This window comes from Lissotriton vulgaris, chromosome 6, assembly GCF_964263255.1.
Source record: "Lissotriton vulgaris chromosome 6, aLisVul1.2, whole genome shotgun sequence".
NCBI lineage: Eukaryota > Metazoa > Chordata > Amphibia > Caudata > Salamandridae > Lissotriton > Lissotriton vulgaris.
The window spans coordinates 1675612882-1675630587 of NC_141694.1; the positions used below are offsets into that span (position 1 = coordinate 1675612882).

Below are 17706 nucleotides of genomic sequence, written 5' to 3' on the forward strand. Positions count from 1 at the left end.
AGATTCTCTGGCTCTTGTTACATTTGTGTCCTGATGATGATCTTGTTATCTCAAGGGATCGAAACGCTGTCGACTGTAATACCGGACCGGCTCTACTATATTGTACCATTGTTTGTTGAAGGCAGTTATTTCATGATTAGTGATACACATATATTGCTGTACTTTAAACGTGTGGATCACAGTTTGCCTGAGCACTGACCAGGCTTGTTTACCTCACTGCATCTTGTCCTTCAAAACTGATTAATATTTGTTGATTTTGTATGATACATTATATACAAAGAAATATTGAGTTTCAGTATCTGTTTAATCACTTTATAATTGGGACGAAAGTGCTAGTTATATATTGAAAGCCCTGGTCCCTAGTAATCTCTTGTTTTATGGAGCATACAAATACAAAATACAAAGAGTCATCCGTTCAATTATAAACCATAGTGAGATTGAAGCCGCCAGTCAATATCGAGCAGACATTTCCCCTTCCCTCCTAGAGAAAAGTAAGAGTGAACTTGAGGCGTTGTATATTACTTAACTTAAGGTTATCGGCAAGATGAAGATGAATGTTTATTAAAAGGAGCAAACAAATGGCACTCCCTGTTGTGTTCCATGATTACTGCAATTCCTACAAACTATCACAAGCCCGATCAATAGAAATGATTACACAATTGAGAGTGTTTGACACACACATGCTCAAAATGCCCCTAGCCCTGCCCTTGTTCTTAACTTTAATAGCATTCACAGAGAAACAGCTGTATCCCAGAACAGGAAGGGGATCACAGCCCCATGGTTCTTGTATGAAGATTATATGGTTATAAAACTGAAAGCAGCAAGTGTCCTCGTCTATTAGGAGTCTTCCCAAGCCTGCAACACTCTAAGAGAGCAAAAATACTGATCTTAGGCCACACCCAGGTAGTGTTATTAGTGACTGAGTACTGCCGCCTCTGCTGGGATGTGTCTCTGCGTAGTTTGGTGACTAGCCAACCCCAAACTTCTTGATGGACTAAAACCTGAATATATTATTGTTTCAAGCGTGCCTGCATCCTTGTTTGTTGGCTTCATTTGATTGTCAACTTGTTGGAAGTTGATATAGACTTTAGAACTCCTTGATTAGAATTAAGAATGGACTTGGGACTTGTGATGACGCCCATGCCAGTGGCTTGATAGGTGGCAAATGGCTTGGGATATCCTACCATTATTGGTTTTGACATTATGTTTCCATGTAGCAAAAAGGTGCCTATATCTCCACACCAGATTAGCTATTTCCACCTTAGCCCAATTTACTTTTGTTGACTCCTTCCTGGGAATAACGGCCCCTTCAATAAACTCAATCCCTTCCGCATTATGTGGGGTCAGGGCCTTGAAGTCAAGATGTGATTGCAAGAGCCTTAATATGTTTCTGCTAAGTAATATATCATGTTGACCCCTTGAATTATAATCAGGTGTCAGAAGGAGTGAACGAGAATGAGTGGCAGTGGAATCAATATTGTCTTATTACCTTTAGGATGGAACGCTGTCATCAGAGCTGACCGCCATTGTCATTGAATGGATTTGCCCTCTTGGCTTTTCTATTGTGATGCTGATTTGCTCGGTGTGTCCATATGTTAAGGCTCACTCAAGGTTGTTATTCCATTTTCTGGGTGCATGCGAAGATTATGGCTGCTTGTCTCTTGTTTTTCTGATTTCTTCTTCTCAATGCTGATGATGCCGCAGCTCCTTGTTTTCTGTTGACCTCCTGAGATGTTGAGTTTTGTGGCCATGTGAAAAAGATGGCTAGTGGTTGCTGGACTCTGAGTGAATCAGGAGGTTGTGAAAATGATATAGGATTGATGTAAGAGCTGGTGGATGTCAATGGCTACTCAGAGAAGACCAGCATTTAACTTTAAACAGTCTTTGTCATTGTTTGTTCAGAATTTGATCATTTCATTCATAGTGGTACACCAGTGATGACACTCAATTTGAAAGGACCACAAGTACTTTGTTAAATTCGCGAGGTCTCAGCGCAATGGGAGGGCTGCACTGAGGCATGTGTTGACAGAGATACAAGGTCTACGTGCCTCAGAAAAACTAACGATCACTTCCTATGGCCATGGCACGTTGTTTTAGAGACAAGATGCCCTTTGCATTCAAAAAGCAAACTGCACAACATGTGCTGGCAGCCCCCAACGTTCACAAGTTTCACTGATAAGATGTTCTCAAAATAACCTCATATCAGGGATTCCGCCATTAATATTTCACAGAATGTGCAGGAAAAGTTCTCACAAGGACGGTATGTTTTTTCTATAGTTTGAGTGACAACTTCTCCCCGCCTTACTTGAGATACATGCCCTCTACCCTATAAATACCCTCAAGCTTCTTACTAGACCTCAAGCCGCAACAATGTTCAGGTTTTTGCTCATCGCTGTCCTCGTAAGCTGCGGTAAGAGCTTTTATTTTTCCTAATCTTCTGAAATGAATGGATTAAATGGGTTTGTAATTCTTTTGAAAGTATTTACTGTTGCATCATGTGCCGCCTTCATTAAAAGCACATGTACAGCATTTATTTAAATGGCAGAGACATTATGGACCTTCTTCATCTGAACTTAACTTCTCCAGCTGACATGCACCTTCGTTTTAACTCAAACTGCGTTTCCTATATTATTAGAATCAAGAAAGGCTCGTCTCCATCTTCACTTTCACACATATTCATTTTCAGGAAGGTTCTGTCACCTCTCATGGTGACACTCTACCTCAGACCATAAGAGCCAATAACACTTGCTCATGTCACACCTGAGCTTTCCTGGATCTCTTTCTCCTCAGAGATTCTTTCCTATTTCTTTGTTCACATTTGCCTCTACTGCTCATCTCTTTGTTCACTATGTCATGTATTCAACACATTACCTACATACTATCTGAACCCACCCATCTTTATGAATGCCAACTCATATCTCTGAAGTTCCTGAGTACAGAATCCATCTTAACTGGTCATGTACAGCTGTGGTCCAGTTTAGCTTGCCTCATTTATCTTTCAGGGTCGATGTTATCTTTTATTCCACATGTTTCCATCTCAAGATATCTTGCTCATGGATATGACCTCTAACCCAACAATTACTTCCCTCCTCATACTCAAGCCAGAGTTTCCAGGGAGGTGCTGTCACATCTCCTGCCTACAGCCTGCAAGGGTACTCCATAATACCCTTGGAGCATCCAAACTGTTTGCTGTCTCGAAGGAAAGTGCCTCGTATCCTTTTTACCTCCACCTACTTTTGACCATACATGACCAAAAAGCACATAACCATAACACGTATAGTTGCCACTCTTCAGTGCTTGGTGCCTCTGCTCTGGGTGATGAATAGCCGTCAAAGATGTGCCTCAGCGGCATCTTTCAAGTCCTTCAGTTCAGGTCCTCTGTGGTAGACTTCACCAGCGCTTCCCCTTCAGAGAACTTCCACTAGATTGCCCAACTTCTTGTGGAGCCCACTCCTGGACTGGAAGAGATCTTCTGACATTTGTTAAGTAGATGATCAGAGTTCTTCCCTTTATTTTACTGTGCGTCTATAGAACTCATGTCACCTCGAAGTGCTTTCAGTTGAGATTTATCATGCCAAGTCAGTAAGTAATTCAGTTACTAACAGAGGGCAAAAGACAGATGAGTTCTTGATACTTCATATCTCCAAAATGTTTTGTTTTTTAAGGCTCTTTTATGGAGTTTTTACAACACTAAGCAGGCTCTTTGGACAGCTATGATGTGAATTAATGTTCAATGATGTCTCAGGATCAGGAGAGACAGACTGAGCATCGTAAAATAGAAATCCACATAGTAAGAGGAATTTTCATACAATAAATAGAACATTATTTAACACAGAAAGCTTAGGAAATTCTTTATGAGCTGAGTCCCCAACTTATGAAAAAGAGTATGGTTGTATAGTATTGGATCACCATTCTTGACTGAAGTCCGCAATCACAAGCTATATATCTGTGCATCTATTGATCTGTGTACTGGCTCTAAGGCCGTAGAAAGATGAGCCGTGTAGACAGTGATTTAGGGACTTCTTTAAGAGGAGGTGTCAAAATATAAGTTAAAAGAGGTGCTTCAGAAAAATGTCAAGTGAATAAATATGGAGGAGCTAACAGTCCCTACGCCTGAGATTTTGAAATCAGGGCCTTGAATTTAGAGCAAAAGAATGAGGGATCAAAGGTATCTTCTCAAGCGGAAGAACAGGGAAGGAGTGATAGAAGCACGTGCCATCCTGCAGGTGGCTGGAGGTAAGATAGATGGAAGAGGGAAGACTCACAGAAGTGATGACTGTAGCAATTGAACCGATACAGCTGGGGGTTCGTATTGATGAAGCAGTGAAGGGGGAGGTTTGAGCTATGGGCCATGAGGCCACTCTCTAGGATAAAATGTTCACACCCACTAGAAAAAAAAGAAGTAGATTTTTGTGTACAATAAGCTGGTTTGAGTTTGGAGTACAGTACACTGATTATTTATCACAAAGCTTTTGTGTATGTCTGATGGGGCTGTGTGGGCGCAGTCAGGAGGGTGGCGAGAATAAGATAGTGGTGACTGCATTTTTCTTACAGGCTAACCCTATAAATGCCACCAGGATTCCAAAGTAAAGGGTTTTGGGGACAATGAAGGGCATTCTAACAGTCCAGGCCTGGGCAGCGCTTGCTGAGAAGCTGATAGTGAATTAAGGAGAGCAGGGACCCTGCTGGGAGGACCAAGGGGAGCCCAGAGTCTGGTGGGCATGTTAGAAGAGACTTACAGTATGTGAGGGCATCAGGTCATGTCTAATGCTAGGCAGTTCGTATGTGGGCACAGGGTGCCAAGGACCAGGGAGGGGTCCATAAGGCATGTTGTCTCAGATTCCATTCAGCGGGTTAAGAAGTTGCTGTTCTGGTGAGGTCCAGTCACAGAGGTCCGCAGGATTTGGAGCTCTGATGGGTGTAAGCGCAACACCTTGACATTGGGATACCGCAGGGCCAAAAATGCAGACATTTGAAGGGAGATCCCACCAGTTGAATGGTGACCTGGTCTCAGGGTAAAAGAAGTATAAAGCCTTTTGGGGCTGGACGGGTTTAGTCTTCCTAAGGCCCCAGGTGGACCTGGTGGTGCATTTTGTGCCCTGCCAATCAATTTGGCTCGGCTGCAACCCAGGCTTGCCCAAGCCCTAGGGCAGAGGAGGAGTGACAGGACGGGCAGAGGAGGAGTGAGAGGACGGGCAGAGGAGGAGTGACAGGACGTGCAGAGGGAGGACCATCGAAGGGCAGTCACAACCTTCCGAAGAGTTGTCGTAACACTTGTCGCCCAAGAACAAAACCCCTCTGGCTGGGTGAGTATTTGTAATGGGAGCGGAAAACTAGTCTGTTCTTCTGTAGCATGAAGCTGAGGGAGCTGCTCTCTTCAGTTCCAGAATATGGATGAGTGTCAAGATGATCTTGGAAAATTTAGGAAACCCCAGGTTAGACTTCAGATTTCCCACATCCTCGAAGATGAACCAGTTCCCAGTTAAAATTTTAAAAAAAATAAACTCTAAGATACTCTGTTAGGGATCTTCCCATACAGCAATGGACAATCCTGTGAGCTCCTGCCTGGAAAGGCCTATGAAAGGGTGAATATCTTCAATTATTGGTATGGCTCGATGCAGGTATGGCAATGATCTTGTATTGTGTTTCCGCCACTGACATGCTGTGTGACGTCAGGCACATCGCTTTATGTACTTGCTGTATAGTTCCTCTACTGAGAGTGCTTAAAAGCTTGCAGTTGTGGCATAAAGTGCAGTACAATCCTCGTTCACCTTTAATTCACATTTGACATGTCTGTTGTTGCTTTCTGTTGCAGCCTACAGCTGTGGCGTGCCTTCCCACCCACCCAGCACCTCCAGGGTGGTGGGAGGTGAGGATGTGAGACCCAACAGCTGGCCCTGGCAGGTAATAGAAACAGCAGTATCTTTCCAGATGTGTCCCCGTCTGTCAGGCCCTCTGAGAAGACACTAATGGCTTTCACTCCTTTCCAGATCTCGCTGCAGTACCAGAGCGGGAGCCGATGGGGCCACACCTGCGGGGGGACCCTCATCAGTGAGCAGTGGGTCCTGACAGCTGCCCACTGCATCAGGTAACAAGCTCTACTCAGATCTCTGAGGGGGAGATTTGTTGCAAAGCGCAAACCCTACGAAGAGGTGTCTCTGGCACAAAAGGGTTAGGAGGGTCTGGAGTTCTCAATGAAAAGCCTCGATCTAGACAAATATTGTGGTGGCCGCTTCTTTGGTAGATGGTATGGACCAACCAAGTGTCAGACGCTAAATATTGGCACGGCGACAGCTTGGATTAAAGTTAAATGCAAAACAAGACAAGGACCTCAAAGGAGAAGTTCTGGTTCTTCTGTAGACCAGTGATCGCCCTTTGTAGACATGCATCACTATGAAAATACCGCAATCCCATTTTAAATGTGCAACCTTAGCAATAGTCACTGTTTTCCAATGCTTACGAATCGAAGAAGTACAAAGATCTAGTGGAAGAACTATAGGAGGGGATATAGGAGGGAGGAGAGAAAGAAAGAGAGAGAGAGAGAGCATGTGCAGAGGACAGAGTGCTTACTTTGCGCATTTGTTGCAGGTGCTGGGTACCGGGCCCAAGGTCCGGACTGGCCAGTCCACTGGGCATTCCTGGGAATGGGGGCAGGAGTTGTGGGGCTGAAGCCTTTGGAGAGACAAGGCCGCTGCTGGCACCTCTGTCACTTTCACCCCACCGCCCTCTAGAGATGCATGGAAACAGAGAGATGGAAAAAAGGGAGGAAGGGGCGGGTTGCTTCAATTTTTTTATCTAGTTATATCACAGCTTTCAGTGGAGCCTGGGAAGTTTTGGGTGGACCAGTCTGAATTAAGGCCAGGGGGAGAGGATGTGGCCTTAGGGCTAGAGCGGTCGACCTCGACGCTGGGGATTGGGTTCGAGTCTCGGCAGGGATGCTCAACATCTTGTGATTCTGGGCAAATCACTTAATCTACCCATGCCTAACGAAAAATGAATGTGTCCGTCTGTAGCACAACTGGTGCTCATGTAAAGCGCTCTGATATCTTCAGGTCAAGTTCAGGCTATATAAAAAACCGGAGGAAACAAAAATGACTCAGACAACCTGTTTGAGGTCTTCATCTGCGATCATGTGCCTCCTTTCCTCTGCAGTTTCTTTTTTTCTACTAAACAAAGTTGAGACTAAGATGTTTGCCTTATTTCTGACGTATCTGTAAGCGCAAAAGTGACGCATTGCAGGAGTGTGTCACAAAAGTGACGCAACTCCAGCAATGCGTCCTTTCACATGGGGCAAGCCCCATGTGAAAGGGCCTGCGTCAGTCTTACGCCTGCTGTGATTTTGACGCAACGGTGTCCTAAAAGTGACGCAGTGTGAAATCTCATAGATTTCACTGCGTTACTTCTACGACGCTTCCTTGCTTCAATACACCCCCTTGCATACATTATACCTGGCGCAGGTATAATGTGGCCCAGGGGTTTACAAAGTGACGCATCTACCTAGATGCGTCACTTTGCAAATATAGCGGAACAAGGCGCATTTTTTACGCCACTGGTGCATCACAAAAAATTGAAGCACCAGCGGCGTAAAAGTGACGCACAGCCTCATAAATGAGGCTCTTGTTCTTTATCTGTATTTGTCTGGTCTGGGCTTAGCTGCTCTGTGTCCACAGTAAATATTTTTTTAACATGATGTCATATCTTTTTTTGTTTTTGTAGCAGCTCCAGGACCTACCGTGTTGCTCTGGGGAAACACAGCCTGAACACAGCAGATGAAGAAGGATCAGTCACAATCAGTCCCGCCAAGATCATCGTCCACGAAAAGTGGAACTCCTTCCTCATCGTGTACGTCTAGCTACATTTATTGTTAATGCGCCTAGAAAGATGCAGCAGTGATCCATATCTCAATGGGAATGTTGGAGGCTCTTCTTTCTAGATATCAAGCACAAATTCAGGGCCTCATTTATGAAAAGTGTCTCATCGCTGCGGTAAAACAGCGATGCAACACTTTTCACTGCACCCTCCTTACGACACCATGAATGCGCTGTATTTACTGTACAGCCCTTCATGTAGAAAGGATTGACGGATGAGTCAGGAATCGTGAAGTATCTGTCGACGCAAAACTCACGCATTGCTGGAGTTGTGTCGTAAGCATGACGCTACTCCAGCAATGCATGGGGAGGCCTATACCGATTGCACTGCGTCACCCTTACACCTGCTATGAGGCAGGCGTATGGTTTTGACACAGCGGTGTCCTAGAAGTGGTGCTGTGAAATCTGATAGATTTCACAACACCACTTCTGGGAGGCTTTCTTGCGAGGGAAGTAATGCATCTGCATAGATGCGTCACTTTGTAAATATGGAACAACCTGGTGCATTATTTATTCAGCCGCTGCGTCATGAAAAGTGACTCAACAGAAGCGCAAAAGTGTCACAAGGGGCTCATAAATTAGTAGTTCAGTGTTCCCGTGAGTGCTCTAGGGGGCCCTCTTGTGATGGCACTTAGAAATGATGTCACAGAGAATCTTGTATTGGATCAGTTGTATGCGGACAACGTGTCACTCTTGTAGTATGACACCATTTTTGTACATTGTCGAAAGCCAGGATCAGCACCAGATCACTAGGGTCCAAGGCTTACAACCTACCCACTAGATCACATGGACTCCCCTGTAAAGGGGCGATACTGTGGCACTTCATCTACGTTGCCAGAAATCCTTGCTCCAGTCCTAGTTACAATTAGCCGAGTCCTCGTCATGCAGGGTGATACCTGCAGCAATATATTTACTGTTCTACAGAACAGTCACCAAACAAACTATGTCTCTTCAAACTTTCAAATAACAGTTCTATGCTTTAAGACCTAATTTACTTGATATATCTTAGAATGCAGCCATTTGTAGCTCTGTGTGTTTGGAATGGTTTACATCCCTACAGGCTAATAAATGTATATTCACTTATGTATCTTCTAAAGAGCAACAACAGCAGGTTTTCCTGTGAAAGGGCACTTTAATGTCCTCACGTTGATCCAAGGAAGATTGAGCGCCTGAAGTTAATAGTTAAAGCCGAAGTCTCAGGGCACATTTGTGGGTTTGCCTTGTGACACCATGTCTGATTCTGTTTTGTTTCTCCCTCTGCACAGACACTTTTTACCCAATTTCATATTGTGACTGGAATAATGTATAGGTGCTCAGCATGATGATATTGATTAATGTACTTTATTAATTCCCAAACCTTCCACTGGTGACCCTGGTGAATGTGTGACAACTCTTTTACCTTGACATCTGTGCACTAATCCCTTCCCTTTAGTTGATAGGATCCACTAACAAACCCTCTTCTTCTTGCAGTAATGACATTGCCCTGATCAAGCTGGCTGAACCCGTGCAGGTGTCGGAGAAGATTGAGCCGGCGTGTCTACCAGCCGCAGGAGCTCTGTTGCCGAATAACTACTCTTGCTTCGTTACTGGATGGGGTCGCCTCTACAGTAAGAACATTTTTACCACCCCCAGTTATTCTGTCAGCAGTTGTCCTTGTTCACCTCAGAAGCACCTCTATCTGGGCTCGTAATGTAGACGAGTGAGGGACCTCATCTTAGTCCAACTTAAATCTCAGAAATTGAGAGGAGAGGAATTTCTGGATGTTGAGAAATCACACCCCACATAAAATGCTACAGGCCTGAATGGTGTCCTCCAGAAGGAAGGCTATGAAATCCTAGGTCAACACTAAGCCATTTCTATACTCCTTACAGGATTCTTATTAGCATTCCTATAGGAAAATATTGTGACCAAAAAGAGCAGTGGTAAGATAATATGATGTGATAGCAACCAATAGGATATCCCTAGGTAAATTGCTCTTTGGGAATTTGGCATACAAGAATCCTAAGAGTTTCTTCGAGAGTTTTGCTTTCCTGTAGAATATCCATAATACAAATTTGTACAGGATTTAATTTACAATTCATAGCCTGTAAAATGATTTGTTTCTAAATGAATATTGTTGTATTGATGTAGCTCAATTTTCCATTTATTCTATTTCAGCCAATGGCCCTATTGCTGACAATCTTCAGCAGGCGCTGCTGCCGGTTGTCGATCATGCCACCTGCGCTCAGCGAGACTGGTGGGGATCAAACGTGAAGGAAACTATGGTCTGTGCTGGCGGAGATGGAGTCGTGTCTGGCTGCAATGTAAGTATCCTCTGTGTTAAGACCAGCCAATGTTCACTTTGGGAACAGGGCATGGATTTCTGTCACTTTAGGCAATGTGACATTCTCCTGTCCCTTTGTCGGTGCCAGCTCCCTGAAGGTGCCCTTGATGGCTGCAGGGTATTGCATGCAATAGCCCATGCCCTGAAGGATAGGCGGGGCTATTACGTGGGTAAGTCATAGGCTCTGGAACCTGGGGGTATTAGTACCAAATTCCACCACTCAACAAGAATACTCTGAGGAAATTAGCTTATCCCTGTGCCTTGGATCCCACACCTGTAATCAATGTGAAGGATTAGAGCAGACAATCTCCTCCCCCAGTGTCAGTCCTGGACAAAGAGGACATTCAGATATTTTGCATAGAACATACTAACTTTCTAATCGACTGCAATCAACAGCCAGTTTAATATCTCTTATGTCGTGTTTTTTTAAATAATGTTAATTTCTTTTCTATATTTATAATAAACAGTACAAGAAGAACGTACATGGTTGTGTCAAGGAAGTGGAGGGACACAGGGCAAACACAAACCACTGATATTTCATCACAATGGATATCAATGACTGAGGACCTTTTTACCTCCTCCCGTTAAACCTCAGCTAATCCGCAAAACCTTTGGGTGAGAAGCAGGATTAAGTATCCTCCACAGGGAATCAGCCAGACCCATGATGGATCTACCAGGGATCACAAACCTTTGGGGACATCTGACGCACTGCGCACTTCATGTATCAGCGTCTCAGTGGCCTTTCGCCAACAGATTCCCACCTGCGGTGTCTGGGTGTCCTAGCACTCCCCTACTCTTGAGCTATGCCTTGCAGCTCTACCATGACTCCAACTAGACAACGTCATATTGTGTCTTGGCAACGTCAAGTGACTCAGTATACCTAACACAGCAATCTGTTTAGTCAGGAAACATGTTATGAGATGTTTCAGTGGAATGTGCCTTTTCTTAGGCTAGTCTGTTTTCAGTTGTTACTTGTGTCCATGTGCTCTTCCATACGGTACTCCTAGCTGTTGGCCTTCAGGTGTACACAGAGGAGTACAAAGTTCCCCAGGGATCGTGATACAGTGTGGAGAAGAGAGTAAATGTGAAGAGTCAAGGAACTAGGAACGTTCCCTTGTCGGAACTAGAGAGCCTCACACACCCAGAGCGTTAGGTGTGAAACACACTCTGACTGAAGGATGTCCAGTATCATCATCGGCTCACTGCCCCTCGTCAGACCGGCACTGCAATGTCCGACGGAGTACCCAAGGGCACTCTTTTGGCGGGGTTCTTTTGTTCCTTGCCGATGGTGAGTGTGAGTGAGGATGGAATAGAGTGTAGTCAGTGCAAAGTGAGTGAATGTTAAAAAGGGTAGTCAGTCCACAATAAATTTTATTAACGTGGCTGATTCCCTAATTAAAAGGGGTGGGAGGGGAGTTAGAGGCTGTGGGGGTGTACAGACATCTAACTCAACCCCCTGGTGTGGTCAACATGTTTCTCGCCAACCGGCGATTCGTCAGGACCTAAAGCAAGGTACTACACAACAAAAAGAAACAATTAAGTGCTCATGCACAAAGTAAAAAGCAAATACAACCTCTCAGGGTTGGGTGCAAAGAGGGCCACAGGGTCCTGCTCTAATTAGGCGACCCTAAGGGAAAGTAACACGGGCCTCGCAGCATGCTCCCCTGAGGCCAGCACTGTCTGGCGGGTAAACCTCAGTGCAGGTGCTGGCACAGCGGGACACCTACCCCTCACGCTCGCGGCACCTGGTCAGAAAAAAAAAAAAGGCCTTCAGGTGTACCCACAGCACAGCAGCCGACAAAAGTGCGCAGAGAAGCCAAATTATAACATTTTAATCCTGTTCCAAAATATCTGAGGAATTTTTAACTTTCCACAAACTATTCCAGGACTGAAGTTAGAATAGTAAAGAATCTTCCTGGGCTAAGTTGGGGCATCGGGAGGATATCATTGGAAGTAGATGCAGAAGCCGGAGCAGCACTCAGATTGATGTCATGGTGCAGGAGTCGCCTACTGGGAGGGCAGGTTAAAAAAAGCCCATTAAGAGTGGCTAATATTGTGATACTCTTATACTCTTTGGAGCATTCTAAAACACAAATATAATTCCTCCCAGGGGAGCAGATATAACGAAACTGAAACTAATTCCAAGTACATGGCTTCGAACAGTTACATCTGCTCTGGCGGCCGCCTTTGTTAATTTTTGGTGGCCAAAGCCTTGGAGCATTATCCCACTCTCTTCACCTTACTGACAACCATCTCCCTCTTCACGAGGCATTAAAAGCTCATCTCTTCTTATCCTCTTGTAAAGCCTCAGTTATCTGTCCTCGCACCAGGATGTCCTTATTGGGCGACGGCGTGCTTTATAAATCTCAACTACAGCAAGGAAGGTTCAGAAGAGCCTGCATAATAATGATGTAATGTGCTCAGGTTGGCACAGGGTGAACTTGTCATTCTTTCATGTAATTAACGTGGATTTAGTAAAAAGGGCATCTTACCAAAATTGCGATCTACAAAAATATAGACTCCAAGTTATCGACTTGTACAGTATTGTTAAGGTGAGTAGATTCGGAGTATGAGTAGCAAATCTAGACCCAGTTATGCGCGCTTACCTGGATGATGTTGTGCAAGGTGATGATATTTGGTGTCTGCATTATTGTAGTAGGATATTTTTGTGGTATTAGTGCACTGCAAATATAATTAGATGAGTCTTACCTGGAAGGTTGTTTCCTAAATGTTATAATTGAAAGTTGGAAGTAAAATGTACAGGTGAACTAGGAATCTACTAAAAAGTTTATATTTGGTTTCATGTACAAAACTGAAAAGAATTCATGCGCTTGATGACCACAAAAGGCATACTACAATGTTATTTACATGATAGTAGGGTTGATTTTTATGCGCTTAATGCTCCTGGTGGTGAGGATGTCCAGATTTTGTCTTTGAGCTACACTACACCTATACCAAAGAGGGACATCTTGTTCAACAACAAGGTTTTAAATTGGATTATTTGATTGATGGGCGAGAGAGAATTTCCCTAATCCATCCCCTCTCGTGCTATCCCATCATGAAGGCTTATTGGCTGAACAATGTGTCTTCCATACTTGGGAGAGTTGTTAACCCTTACATTTTAAGCACAGGCAAAATACTTTGCTCCTTATTTAAAAACAGTGTGTGCCCCAGCTTAGCGCCATGCGTCTACGTTTACATTTAGGAGAGACTCTTGGGGTACCATGCTATTTGAGGGTCTAAAAACCATTGGATATCCCTAGGTATGGCTGTTACCAACTCCAGGCTACTCTCCAGGCCAAGAGAATGACCTCCATGATACCAGGGTTAAGGTTAACTTTGTAGCATACACAACACATACATTGAGACCTGGATTGGATAACAACACAGCACATTTGCAAACCATCAACTTTGGTTTTCTTCTCTACATTTTTTTTTTTTTTATTGATACACGACAAAATACAGTAATCAAATAATTCATAACGACATATATATATATATCACAAAATGCACTGATAATACATAAGGGCTTTAAAAAAAAAGAAAAAATAAAGAATATGACATTGAGCGAAGGAACACATAAATTTAAACATAGAATTTTTAAGCCTCATAAAAATCTGAAAAAGTCCCCCATATTTTCCATCCCAATTTCTTTCTCCGCCTTGATGCGGAGAGCGAAAAAAGACTCCACTCTAACTTATAAAGTTTATACAACCGTGCTTGCCACTGTTGAAATAGTGGTGGTTTTTCTTGAAGCCACTCTGTGGCGATACAAAGCCGAGCTACAGTCATTGTGAAGAAAATAAAATATCGAAAACAATAAAATTCATTAGTTCGACTGTCATTAGGGATCTTCCCTAACATCATCATAGAGGGAGTTATCTTTAAACTAACATTAAGGATTGAGGACAAGAAATTTTCAATATCTTGGATAAATCTTCCTAATATAGGACAAGAAAAGAAGATATGTAAGCTGTCTGCATTATCAGCTTTACAGCGAAAACATTTACCATCAGAACCTCTTCTCCATTTTAACATTCGAGCAGGTGTATAATATAAATCAAATAAACTTTTAAAAAATTGAGCTTTCAGGTTAGCTGACATCAAAACCTCTTTAGAAAGCAAAATCAAATTTTCAACAACAATCTCATTATCTCCCAATAAATCCCCCCAACAATGTGTCTTCCATACTTGGGAGAGTTGTTAACCCTTACATTTTAAGCGCAGGCAAAATACTTTGCTCCTTATTTAAAAACAGTGTGTGCCCCAGCTTAGCGCCATGCGTCTACGTTTACATTTAGGAGAGACTCTTGGGGTACCATGCTATTTGAGGGTCTAAAAACCATTGGATATCCCTAGGTATGGCTGTTACCAACTCCAGGCTACTCTCCAGGCCAAGAGAATGACCTCCATGATACCAGGGTTAAGGTTAACTTTGTAACATACACAACACATACATTGAGACCTGGATTGGAAAACAACACAGCACATTTGCAAACCATCAACTTTGGTTTTCTTCTCTACATTTTCTATGTATCTTAGTACAAGGATGAACTGGAACAGTGATATCAAATTATATCTTCTGTCTGTGACAGGGAGACTCTGGTGGCCCTCTGAACTGCCAAGGAGATGATGGCGCTTGGGATGTGCACGGCGTTGTGAGCTTTGGTTCAGGTCTGAGCTGCAACTATGCTAAGAAGCCCACCGTCTTCACTCGCGTCTCTGCTTACATCGACTGGATCAACGAGGTGAGTGCATACTTTTAATTTCTGTTTAAACCAAAGTATCATGAGAAATTCCTAATGAATGCACATTTTATATGACACAAATTATACATCTTGCATGTGCCTCTGTGATACTGGCTGGTCACAGATGTAGATATTATGTTGTATGTCATTAGACCATCTGTTGCCCGTGCATGGTGATTTGAGCCATTTGCACATGATGCAGCTAGATGGACATCTTGACCATGGCCTCATTTGCATGAACTGAATTCTTTTTACATCCCGCTCGCCCGTGTTAAGCTTTATACATTGGAATCCAACCATTTGTAAGCTTTATAAATTTTTTTGAATGCTGGGTTATGTGTCGCCTGCCTTAGGTCGCTACTGATCAACAGCTGGAGAATTACGTTCACTGTCCATTGATCCGGCGGGATGAGTAGGTGTAACTTCCACTCCCCGCTTTATAATGTTTCATCAACCTCACACAGCTGTGTGTGGAAGTAAGCCATGGGCCACCCAGAGATGGAGGCTGATGGCTGCTCTGCCCAAACACTGCCAGCACCCTGTATGCATTGTGCCATAACAAGAAGGACTACCATGTTGATGTTTAATGTACAGCCTCATGACCACAGTGATGAATCAACTACAGATTGTCAAGATGTGCATCCAGTGCACTGCTATGATGTCCAGGACTAGGGGCAGATTTCACAAGAATTTTCCTCAGGTGCAAAGTCATGCAAAGTGACACAAAGCAGTGCAACATCTTACAAAAATATTACTTTCAAGCTCAACACTTTGTTTTGCCCTGGAAAGTTACACTTAAACTAAGCAAATAGCACTTTGTGCTGCTTCATGTTACTTTACCTCAAATGGATGTACAGGGGTCATACATTGGCATTCCTACGCTACCCCCTGTGTTTTTTTACGCAAAGCCAGATCTAAAATTGGTAAGCTGGGTTTTCTAACAAAAAATACACGTCCTTGAGGCAGGTCTTGAGAAGGAGAATTATTTACATTGATTCTAACGTTTCATAAATTGCATGTGTTCTGCACTGCAGGGTACATTATATTGAAAGATCACCCGTCCAGTACAAAACCTATGCTGGACATCACAAGCACCTTTGCACTATGGTGCACTGACCTGTGCGTTGAATTAGGTAGTGTGTATATGCACTAGAGCTGATGAAGATATCAGTAGTGTCTTTATGTATTACTAGGTATGGCCCGGCGATCTTTCCTTCCCCTAGGACTACTTTGGTTGCTGTGATGCATTGTGCTATTTTTTTATTAATGTGCCCCTAAGTGTGACCACCCTAATAGTAAAAACTGCCCTATCAATCCTAAATCTCATTAACATTGTTCTTCTTCTCTCCTTCTCTTACAGAAAATTGCCTCCAACTAAAGCGGGAACCTACAGCGACCTGTTGTCTGTAAATGTCATGCATCCTAACCCAATAAACTTTGATTATCAATAACAAGTTTGTGTGATTGTCAAGAACAATAACTCAGTATATGTGCTGGATTCGTTTTTTGTGTTGTTATATCTCAGACAAAAATTTCACAAAGTAGGGCTTGTACACAAGAGTTGTTTAAAGTATACACAGTGATGCCTGGGGTCTGCGTTAATGTGGAAAAGCTAACAATGTGTAGTGCATACAATGTAATGGGTTGTTATCAGAGCAGTATTTGATGATCAATGCAGAGGAATGGTGGAATCACTAAACAGACAAAAGAAGTATAGACAGCAGAAGCAGAGCTGCAAAGCCAACACAAACAGATTAAAATGTTTTGTATTATGTTTTGACAAAAGCTGAAACAATAACTAACTCCTCCAGTACAGAAGGCATGTGGACAGGCGTATGGCCAACTACCTACAATGTTTCTCATTTCTGGCAATTCCAGACTGCTGTTTACTGCACAAAACCCTCACTTCCTCAGTGGGTTTCCGCTTTCCTGATATTTTCTGGAAAGTATGAGACAAATCCCTCAACCCAGCAATCCTCGATCTGCCCCTGGCAGTCTACCCTCACCCTTCCTTCAGACCTATCCATGGGATCCAAATTCTTTTGAACCTCCGGGGACATCCCTATGCCCGGTATATTTGCCGTTCCGCTCCCACGCACTAGTCTATACTTTCCTCCCACTCACGACGAGTCGGTAATGTCTTCACTCCCCAATATTTGAGGAGGTCATGACGGACCCCCATCAAGGGCAAGTTACTGAATAGCTGTGCGAATCTATATAAGGATTGCTCCCCCAAGATACCCAGGGCGATCAGTTGTGGAATAAGCTGTATCTCATGGCCCAGTGTTTCCACGATTCTGCTGCCAATCCGCTCCCAATACTCCTAGATCCCCGGACATTCCCACAGTGTGTGAATCTGGGTGCCCCTCTTCCGCATGCATTGCAGGCAGAGGTCATCTGTCGCCCTGCCAATCTGAAACAGGTGTGTCCATTGTAGTATGCCCTGTGAAATATTTTAAACTGAATCAGTCGGAATCCTTCCTGAATTGCTATCTCTCTCGGGTACCTGAATCCCTGGCTCCAGTTGTCATCCTCAAGTCTGCCTAGGTCCCTCTCCCATTTCTCCCTGAGTGAATCCAATGGTGGAAGACTATTGTTGAGTAGGGTGGAGTAAATCTGGGACACAGGCATAAAGGGTACCTCTTAAGAGACCTATATTGCTTTTATCAAAGGAATATATCCAAAAACATTTACATGTGAAGGATGCTAAAGACAGAAGCCAAGACATATAGATATTACTAAAACATATTTTTATTTATCTTTTTTT

The 17706-nt window shown here is 43.5% G+C and overlaps 1 protein-coding gene across 2 annotated transcripts; it reads left to right on the top strand.

Annotated features, from left to right (window-relative positions):
* The first annotated feature begins 2291 nt into the window (after positions 1 to 2291).
* Positions 2292 to 16393, top strand: LOC147709298 (chymotrypsin-C-like). 2 transcript variants are annotated; one of them, XM_086927853.1, is made up of 8 exons: positions 2292 to 2410; positions 5816 to 5904; positions 5991 to 6088; positions 7717 to 7842; positions 9339 to 9475; positions 10026 to 10171; positions 14787 to 14939; positions 16300 to 16393. In XM_086927853.1, the coding sequence occupies exons 1-8, from the start codon at positions 2371 to 2373 to the stop codon at positions 16315 to 16317; spliced, it is 807 nt and encodes a 268-aa protein (XP_086783979.1). In that variant the 5' UTR covers positions 2292 to 2370; the 3' UTR covers positions 16318 to 16393. The 2 variants fall into 2 exon arrangements, 1 of the variants encoding a protein (XP_086783979.1); XR_015296688.1 differs by lacking the exons at positions 14787 to 14939; positions 16300 to 16393 and adding an exon at positions 11966 to 12286 and having other exon boundaries at positions 10026 to 11212.
* Positions 16394 to 17706: the final 1313 nt, after the last annotated feature.

Bases quoted from the DNA above. Each gene is read 5' to 3' on its own strand.
- LOC147709298 (XM_086927853.1), top strand. From the start codon at position 2,371: ATGTTCAGGTTTTTGCTCATCGCTGTCCTCGTAAGCTGCG. The intron at 7,843-9,338 runs GTACGTCTAGCT...TTCTTCTTGCAG, and splicing joins TGGAACTCCTTCCTCATCGT to TAATGACATTGCCCTGATCA. The intron at 9,476-10,025 runs GTAAGAACATTT...ATTCTATTTCAG, and splicing joins TGGATGGGGTCGCCTCTACA to CCAATGGCCCTATTGCTGAC.